This window comes from Vanacampus margaritifer, chromosome 2, assembly GCF_051991255.1.
Source record: "Vanacampus margaritifer isolate UIUO_Vmar chromosome 2, RoL_Vmar_1.0, whole genome shotgun sequence".
In the NCBI taxonomy this organism is placed as follows: domain Eukaryota; kingdom Metazoa; phylum Chordata; class Actinopteri; order Syngnathiformes; family Syngnathidae; genus Vanacampus; species Vanacampus margaritifer.
The window spans coordinates 20,065,801-20,074,847 of record NC_135433.1 but is presented as its reverse complement, the minus strand read 5'-3'; the positions used below and the strand labels follow the sequence as shown (position 1 = coordinate 20,074,847).

At 42.0% G+C, this 9,047-nt stretch overlaps 2 protein-coding genes and 1 pseudogene across 2 annotated transcripts; all 3 read right to left on the bottom strand.

Moving 5' to 3' along the window:
• Nucleotides 1-2,163: 2,163 nt before the first annotated feature.
• LOC144044184 (hemoglobin subunit alpha-1-like) lies at nt 2,164-3,758 on the bottom strand. The gene is made up of 3 exons (XM_077558434.1): nt 3,591-3,758; nt 3,309-3,516; nt 2,164-2,362 (listed from the first exon to the last, which is right to left on the bottom strand). Exons 1-3 carry the CDS (start codon nt 3,683-3,685, stop codon nt 2,234-2,236), a joined length of 432 nt encoding a protein of 143 aa, XP_077414560.1. The 5' UTR covers nt 3,686-3,758; the 3' UTR covers nt 2,164-2,233.
• A 1,916-nt stretch (nt 3,759-5,674) lies between these two features.
• On the bottom strand, nt 5,675-6,621 carry LOC144042742 (hemoglobin subunit alpha-1 pseudogene; annotated as a pseudogene).
• Nucleotides 6,622-7,011: 390 nt separating this feature from the next.
• Nucleotides 7,012-8,766, bottom strand: hspb9 (heat shock protein, alpha-crystallin-related, 9). The gene is made up of 2 exons (XM_077555647.1): nt 8,528-8,766; nt 7,012-8,346 (listed from the first exon to the last, which is right to left on the bottom strand). Exons 1-2 carry the CDS (start codon nt 8,713-8,715, stop codon nt 7,785-7,787), a joined length of 750 nt encoding a protein of 249 aa, XP_077411773.1. The 5' UTR covers nt 8,716-8,766; the 3' UTR covers nt 7,012-7,784.
• Between the last annotated feature and the right edge of the window lie 281 nt (nt 8,767-9,047).

The following is a 9,047-nucleotide window of genomic DNA, read 5'->3' as shown; positions in this document are numbered from 1 at the left end:
CTAGGTAGTCCCGTTCGGGAAAGGCGGGGCTTGCTGTACAATACTTCGAGCTGATTGGACGATGCGGCATCACATTTTGTTTTGACTAATAAAGGCAACGGATGAAAATCTCGTCTTCCGTCTCATTTTAGGGAGGGAGGTGGGGGACACCAACATCTTTACCAGATAAAAATGCACGAAACTCCTCTCGCTGTTCAAATTAAACAAGGAAACGGTGAGTAATTCTGCGAGAAAATAATTAATTGCCACATCCATTCGTCTGTTAAATTTGCTGGTTTCCATCTGCGCTTATTGGTTTTGTCCTGCCTAAACAACGCCTGATTGGTCCGATCGAGAAAAGATCGGCTGCAAACGTATCAACGGGAGCGGTACAAGATGTATTCTCCAGAGTTTGTGAACTAAAAAATACCGCGAGAACTCATCTTGCTGTCAAGGTTATTTTCTATCCATCTCAGGGGGCGGCCATTTTGCCACTTGCTGTCGACTGAAGACACTAATCTGAATATATGACTGGATAGCCAATAGCCCATACACGCACGGCGTGCATGCCGTTGAAGTGACAGGGCGGCCATCTTGCTACTCCCATCTCGCAAGCAGACTACTGTATAAACTATACGGTATACGTACAGATTAGACATATACAGCTCGTAGACAGTTAGTATAGGGCCGGGGATGGGGTGGGGGGTTTGTGCTGGGATGTTCATTATTTTTTTACAAGTAAAAACATAAAATAACAAGTGGACGCTGCTTTGAAGACCCCCTTTTTTCTTTTATCCCTCAGTTCCTTAGTCCCCAATATTAGATTTGGCAGAGGCATCTTTTTTTGAATTACAGTTATAATTCTTTAATTTAAAAAAAATACAAGTTTCCGCCTGTAAACATTGTTTAGCATATAATTTATACATGTATTTAAGGCAAGTTGTAAAATGTCTGAAGTCCTCTTGTTTATGTTTAACAAATTAAAACATCATAAATCATGCTGTTTCTACTAAGTACTGTCTCAAATGTTCTAAAATTTCAATACTGTAAATGTATAGGATCTATGCCGAGAAACATATCTTGGGAGGAGTAATATGGCGGCCTTGCGGCTTCAAAAGTCTGGGCTATCCAGTCATATATTCAGATCAGTGACTGAAGATGACATCAATGTTGCTCAGGTCTCAGGTAACAACCAATCACAGCGCAGCTTCAGAAAACAGGTGATCTGTGATTGATCGTTGCCTGAGCCCTGAGCAACATTGTTCTTCAGTCGACAGCAAGTGGCAAAATGGCCACCCCCTGAGATGGATAAAAATGGCTGGATATTGCTTCAATAACTCTTATTCCACAAATGTAATATTAATCATTCACAATATTATGTTTAAACTAGTGAGCTTACATATAACATATTATTGTCAAAAAGTGTTCAAGGTTGACTTCCACTTTAACATCAGTTTTCTGGTGACATCACGCACCTCTAGAGTCAGGTCAACGCATTGGTTTCATCACATATCTTATTTGCATCGTTCCTAGCTCTTCACTGCTCAAAACATTGAACACGACCCACAAGTTGTTTTTTCCACCATAATGAGCGTATCCATTGTCTTAAACGTGCATTGAGGTGCGAGGGTCAAGCATTTACGAGCTTCCACCAGCTATGAAAACGGGCGCGTACCAGCTGTACCGTAAACGACGCAGGACTTTAAATTAAATTGTTATGTTTGTCTCATTTCTTGATTATTTTAGTTGGAATTTGCATATTTTGCTGAGGGGATGTTCTTTTTGAGGCATTACTTGACCCGAATGATTACATTTCTGACATGTGTTAATGGCGTGACATCATCTTTAGGAGACGTCCTAATCGAATGACGACATCGAGGAGCGATCGTCTCATTACCCCAAAACATTCTGACCTCCTCTCTCCTCCTCTCAATTTAGCCACAGGAAATGGCCTTAAATTAACTTTATTACAATTAGGCAGCACTGTATTATTGTAAATCACAATATGCATTTTTGTGTGGCTTTTAATGGGGATGCCACTCACAGCAAAACTAGGGTTGATGGTTAGCCATTCATAAAAAGTATTTGCTGAACCCCACACACTGCGCAACAGCACATTCGGTGTGTGGCGAGTATAGGATGACACACACACTTGAAATAAAATAAAACAGGACACTTTTATCATTGCTTTTGATCATTTATTAAATCTGAGCCCAACAGAATATCCTGTCAGCGTTGCTGAGGGTCATGCTGTTTATCTGTACTTGTCACTAATGGCGAGAGTCAGGGCAACCAGGAACTTGTCCATGCACACATGGACCTCTGGGGTGAAGTCTTTTGGGAACAACATGGCCATCACCACAAGGATGCAGTGGGACAGAACCTGGGAATGGAAAACATGTACAATACGTTAAATGGATTGCTTTAAGTGATTGGAGAAAAAAAAACATCCTTGTTTAGTCAAATCCCCAAAATTAATTTGTTGAAAGTGTTAAAGGCTGGTTGTAGTCATAACACACAATGAAATATTTTTTTCAGAACTTCTGATGGTCAACATGGGCAATCTTCAATAGCCTACAAGGAAATTATGCACTAATCTAATGAGTAATACAAAATGTTTTGAACTAAATAAAATGCAAAGCTGGGGCACTCAAGTCACGTGACTTGACTTGAGTCAAGCTTGAGTTGCCAATTTTAAAACTGGGGATGAGCTAGGCTAAAACTTATGGAATTTATGGAACACTCAACCTGTCTTTGACGTAGGGCTGTGCAATTAATCAAAATGTAATTACAATTTCAATTATTACACGCCACTATTATAAAATTGCCATAAATGTAAACAAAAACAAATTATCTTCCTAATCATGATTTTAATGATTACCAAATGAATTGTGATTAATATTTTTTTTAATAATCGAGTAGCCCTACTTTGACTTGATATTCATGAGCCTTGACCTGGCTTGAACCACATGACTTGACAAGTCTTGTTTATGCTTGACATTTGACAAGACCGTACGCCATTGACTTTGTTTTGGAAAGCAAGTTCCTTTTCAACCTTTCCATACGCTATGTATGCTAATTTAAGGATTCTGATTTTAATAAAATCATGAAAAAGGAAAGGTTTGCAACGAAAACATAAAAAAAACGGAGCCAGATTATATGACTTGACTTGTAACTTGATTAACCCAGATAATGGCTTTACTGGTGTTTTCCACAATAACTTGGACTCACTTGAAGGTTATGTGACAAACTCCCACCAATATGTCCTACTGCAATATGACACGAGCGCTTTCAAAAAGCCACAAATGAGTTGAGAAGCGTGCGCCCACCTTGAAGTTGGCGGGATCCACTCTCAGGGTGAAAGCGTGCAGCTCGCTGAGGTTCAGCAGTCCACCGGTCAGGTCATCGATTTTGTCCACGGCTTCGTTGACGCCGCCCATGATCACCTTGCCGTGCTTCTTGACCGGAGCCGAGCCGAGGCTCAAGTCCTTCCAGTGGGAGAAGTAGGTCTTGGTCTGGGGGTACACGAAGACCATCCTGCCAAGGCACACGAACTTCATCAAGAAATTGCAATGTGACGTGCGTCTCGGCTTTGCTGGGCTCGTATTTACCTGGTCAGAGCTTCGCTCCCAATGAGATCTGCCCTTTTGGATGCCAGAGTCCAGAAGGCCTTGACTGTTTGTTTGTCCTTGGTGGTTAGACTCATCTTGATGTTTTGGCTGAAAGTTGAATACCCCGAAGAGGGCAAGATTGAGCATTTATATGCAGCGTGGCAAGGGGCCACAGGCACACACCCCAGATATGATGTGACTGCCAGCTGGATTGCATCCAAGTGGTGCAGATTGCAGAAGATACAGTACACACTCACCACCACTGCTGAAAAAAAAACAAGAGATGAAAAAAAGTCCATTTAACATGGAGACGTGCACTTGCCTATTAAAGTTCACGGTATGTGAGTTTAATACATATTTCTGAAAAGCTTTTTATTGACCTTTTCCTTTTTTGTGTGTGTCAAAATGACAGACATGTTTTAAATAGAAATAACTTGATTTGTGTATCTGATATCATTAAACCTTTCCTAGTGTCTTTCGAACTGTTTGTGGAAAAAGGGGTGTACAAATGTGTTGTTTTTAGTCTTTGATTATAACTATCCAGTTTCCTTTTCCTCTGTCACTTGTTCAGCAGAAATTGAGAAGCTGAGAATGGTCAGAATAACTCACTATCCACTATTAATTAGTATAGGTTATCGCTGAGTCCCCTTAATGCACATCTATCAAACTCAAGGCCCGGGGGCTGGATCAGGCCCGCCACATCATTTTATGTAGCCCGCGAAAGCAAATCACATGTCATTTTCCATGATCCTATCAAATCCGTACCAAAATTGTCATTTGTAATAAATGGTATTATTGAAATGTAGCCAGCGTTTTTTTTTTTTTTGTTGTTGTTGTTTTTTTTACGTATGTAATATTACGATTAGACAAAAAGAAAGACAATTCAATTATATTTATTTGGTTTCACCGTAATATCGGCCCTCTAAAGGGAAGACATATCTGTAAAGTGGCCCGTCACAAAAATGGGTTTGACAACTCTGCCTTAAAGCTGCTCTTTGTAACAATTTACACACAAATATATTTTGCAATTTGATAATTTATGACTGAAATCTCTTCTAATTAATAGATTAGCACATTAGCTGTTCACTCTTTGTCTGCGGATGTGATGTCATGTGGGCATTGTGTATGTGAAGAAGGGTGTGTGCAGTTTCATTTTTCAGCCACAGATGGCAGTAGTGATTCAAATTGAATTATCTGCATTCAGTAACTTTAATCAATGGTGGATGCACGTGGTGGCCAGGGGAAACCCCCCCCCCCCCCCCACCCCCCCCGAATGTCAGCCTATGTTAGTGCTAAGTTTGTCCATGAAAGGCATAATTTACTTGTTTTTGTTATTTATTTATTTGTATTTTTAATGTTCAGTGTTTTGAACAAATTAATGTGTGTAAAATCCCCCCCATTTTTAAAAAAAATACTTAGTCATGAATTTGGCTGTTCGGTTTCCTTTTCTACTTATTGTGTGCAGGTCAGTAGCTGACATTTGCCTTATTGCCGCCAAGTGGCAGAAAGCTCTATTGTTATTTAGCAACTCATTGACAATTGTAAAGGCTTAAATGCATTGAATTCATAACATATGCGCTGAAGTTATTTCATGCAGCTCACTAGTCGGTGTTCGCAGCCCAAGGTCGGCATGCAACCACTTATTTAGACATTTCAGGTATGAACTTATGGCCACCCCTATATGAGTCATGGTTTCACCCTGGCCACCCCAGTGAAAAAATTCTGGCTACGCCCCTGACTTAAATGTATCCTACAATGCAACTTGGAAAAGCAGTGAACAATTTATGATGCGGTGCGCGGATTGGAGTGAAATATCTTTGGTGCAAGTAGAGTAACACACCATAATGGATGGGCATAAATATGCGCTTATCAGAGCTCAAACATACTATATCTATACTGTTATTATGTAAAGTCCACCAGCTGACGTTGTTCTGTCTTGTACATAGCAACATTGATGTAATGCAAAATTATTTTTCATTTGACTAATGACTGAACTCTATATGTGTAAAAATCCCTATGTAGTGATTACGGGAATGTGGAAAGAGTGAATGATTCCAAACAAAAAATACATGACACATTCATCATTGCTTTTGATCATTTATTGAAACTGAGCGCAACAGATAGTGAGAGAAATGAATTGAATCTTCTGTGGGGGCATGGTTGATGTTGTTTATCTGTACTTCTCAGCAATGGCGAGAATCAGGGCAGCCAGGAACTTGTCCATGCAGACATGAACCTCGGGGTGAAAGTAAATAAATGTTCTTTGCTTTTCTCCCCTGTAATTGTATTTCTGTTCAATTTTCAGCTGTTCACATTTCAACTGTTGAATGTTAGGTTCAGAAAGAAGAACGAAAGTTCAGATCTGGAATCTTACTTGTTAAAAAGAACACATAGTAAAATATATCTGTATATACTCCAAAGATTGGCACGCTTGGCAAGCAAAGCTAGGTATTTTCTTTGTATGTATAAAAAAGGCAATTAGATTCAATCTAGCCACAAATAAAGTCAAGTAGCCTACCCATCAGAAATCAATGTAGTCAATAATGCAAACTATTTTAGCATTCAATCATATTTGAACAATGCTTCTTGACCGGAGCCGAGTTGAGGCTCAAGTCCTTCCAGTGGGAGAAGTAGGTCTTGGTCTGGGGGTACACGAAGACCATCCTGCCAAGGCAAACAAACCCAATGTCAAGAAAACCTGATGTGACGTGCTTCTGGTCTTGGCTGGCGATCATGCCTGCCTTTCCGGCGGCCATCTTCCAGAAGGTCCTGACGGTTTCTTTGTCCTTGGCGGTGAGACTCATCTTGGTGCTTTTGCTGAAAATTAAAATGCCACTATGGGGACACAACGGAGCCGTTATATATCATGTGAGGGGGGGACAGGTACACCTCAGATATGATGTGTTCCTGCTGGATGGTATCCAAATGGTGCAGGCCATGTAGTACACACCCGTTTTATGTTCTGGGTCCATTTTTACCTGGGAAAAGAATATCCTCGGAATGTTATTCCAGCCCGAAAAGAAGTAAAAGAAAGTTAAAATATTATACAAAGATGTGCATGTTTCTGCTGGAATCTGTGCAAATGTGGTGGCGGCATGTACTGTTTCACAGTTTCAAGATCCAATCCTTTCAAAGTGTATTTACGGAATGATTAAAACAGTGCTGTTATTTTGTGGGTCTAGTGTGCAAAACACGGGTGCCAACGCAGTGGGTTTTGTGAGCAAACACTTGTCAGACACACGCAGCACTCTTATCAGCTTGCATGCACCGCACTTAGAAAAAAGAATACCAGATAAGCACATTTTCCCCGTGGGGATACAAGCACATTTTTGACCTTGTCACGCACCAACAAAACCACCAATAACTGATTCAAATACTTTTATTAAGTAAGTAAAAATATGAACATTAATTCATGGGGAAATTTTTGAATTTTATTTGGCTCCTGACCAGCAACAAGGTTACAATGTACAATGTCATAATAGCATTAAAAGAGCTGTATCAAATATTCTACGTTCATTTTGATTAAGCTTTGTTTTTAATTAATTAAGCTCCCCTGTAACTTTAGCTAACAAAAAACATATGTGTCTATCTATTCTCTTCACAAAAAAAAAGACTGCAGAAATGAGGATGAGTGCTTCGCAGAATAAATGAATGTTAGGTTTATGTATACAGTATGCGTCACAATCAGAGGTTTTAACTGGTTCGTAGCCAAGTTGAGGAGACGTAATGGGCCCCCAGTTTGAAAACTACTGTTGAAAAGTAATATTGTAAATCAAAAATGAAGTGTAGTGCTAGAAAACGTTTCAATTATTTGGCAAAGAAAACAACCTGTCATCCATTTTCCATACCGCTTATCTTGACAGGAGGTGCGTTTAAATTGGAGCCTTATTATGTCCGTTGACTTTGGGCGAGAGACGATATACTTGGGTACGCCCCTTACTGGTCACCAGACATAGAAAATGAAATCTGGAGAAGTAAAAATGTTTGTGCTCTGGCACCCTCTAGTGGACATCATAATACTGTACATCAGAACAGCCATAATAAAAGCACTATACGACAATGACCCTACGTCTTCAAACGGAGTTCATTCACGATTTGGATGTAATAAAGTAATACAACACATGCAAAACAATTGTAGTGCAACTAAAATAATGTTTTGAAAGTGTAGTTGTGGGTTTGATTGACTTAGGTGTGCTAGTGTGTGTGTTGGGCCTCAGTCTGCTCCTTTGTGACAGGGAATTCCAAGGAAGTCCTGAAGAGAGGGGTGGCCTCCTCTTGCTCCTCTCTGATTGGCCCTTTGCGCTCCTCTGCGATCGGCTTGTTGCGCTCCTCCGTGACTGACTTGTTGTTCTCTTCCACGATTGGCTCACTGGGCCCTTCCGTGATTGGCTGCCTACCCACCGGCGCGTGGATCCGCAGCTGTCCGTCCTCCATGAGAGAGCAGGACAGTCCGGACAGGTCCAGGTGAGGCGAGAGGTGGATCCTCTGCTTGAAGCCCACCTGCGAGGCCGCCGAGGAGGCGAAAGAGGCTCGGGAGGAGGGAGAGGAGCAGGAGTGAGCTTCCTGAGCGCCCGCCTGCTTGCTGGCCATCACCAGCAGGCTGCGTCCCTCCAGTTTGACGCTGATGTCGCCGGGGGCGTAGCCGCGGGCGTCCAAGGTCACCAGAAGGTCGTCGAGCGGCGAGGCCTGCTGGACCTGATCCTGCCGGACTTGCCGCTGCGTTTCCTCTTGTTCGGCTTCGTCTTGGTCGCCCATTCTGAGAATATCGGAAAGACGTCACTTGAAATTCAAACTCATTCAATTTGGACTCAATATGACTACACTGATTTGACCTGTCTGCCCATCTACTTTTCTGTCATCCATTCATCTAAATCTGTCAGTCCCGCCATTTACTTCACCATCCATCCATTCATCTATCATTCCATCTATTCACGTACCTGCGGAAAGCGGAGGCCATGAGGGGTGAATTGAAGAGTCGAGATCCATCCTTGAAGAAACTGTCGGCCAGCTCCACTTTACGGTTGAGCAGGTCCTGCCGTAGCGAGGAAAGGGGCCAGAGGAGCCCTCCCTGGCTAAAGAAGGGGTCATCGCCAAAGAGGCTGCTGAGGGCTGCGTGTCGAGACATGAGGTTAACACTTGTGGAGCGGAAACTAACTCAGCTGGACGTCTTGTTGGGTTTCTTCTTGAGCTTGTTCTTCTGGCTTGTGTGGTCTTTCCTCGCCTTAATATACCTCCACTATGCCGGCCCCCCGCTTCCTTAGTGCTATTTACAGAGCATGAGCTCAGGGCTGCTCCCATGTGTCACCCAGGGAAGGGATACCCTGGGAGTCGTCAGATGGCTCAGCAAGGCTCATGGCGACATCTTGTTTGTGTTTCGACTGAGTCACAACAGGTGGCATCGCAATATTTCAAGACGAGAAACTCCCCCCAGGCGAATTTGTGGGACAAATGAAGACA

Bases quoted from the DNA above. Each gene is read 5' to 3' on its own strand.
- hspb9 (XM_077555647.1), bottom strand. From the start codon at position 8,715: ATGTCTCGACACGCAGCCCTCAGCAGCCTCTTTGGCGATGACCCCTTC. The intron at 8,347-8,527 runs GTACGTGAATAG...CGATATTCTCAG, and splicing joins ATGGCCTCCGCTTTCCGCAG to AATGGGCGACCAAGACGAAG.
- LOC144044184 (XM_077558434.1), bottom strand. From the start codon at position 3,685: ATGAGTCTAACCACCAAGGACAAACAAACAGTCAAGGCCTTCTGGACT. The intron at 3,517-3,590 runs GTAAATACGAGC...GTGCCTTGGCAG, and splicing joins GGGAGCGAAGCTCTGACCAG to GATGGTCTTCGTGTACCCCC. The intron at 2,363-3,308 runs GTGGGCGCACGC...TTCCATTCCCAG, and splicing joins TGGATCCCGCCAACTTCAAG to GTTCTGTCCCACTGCATCCT.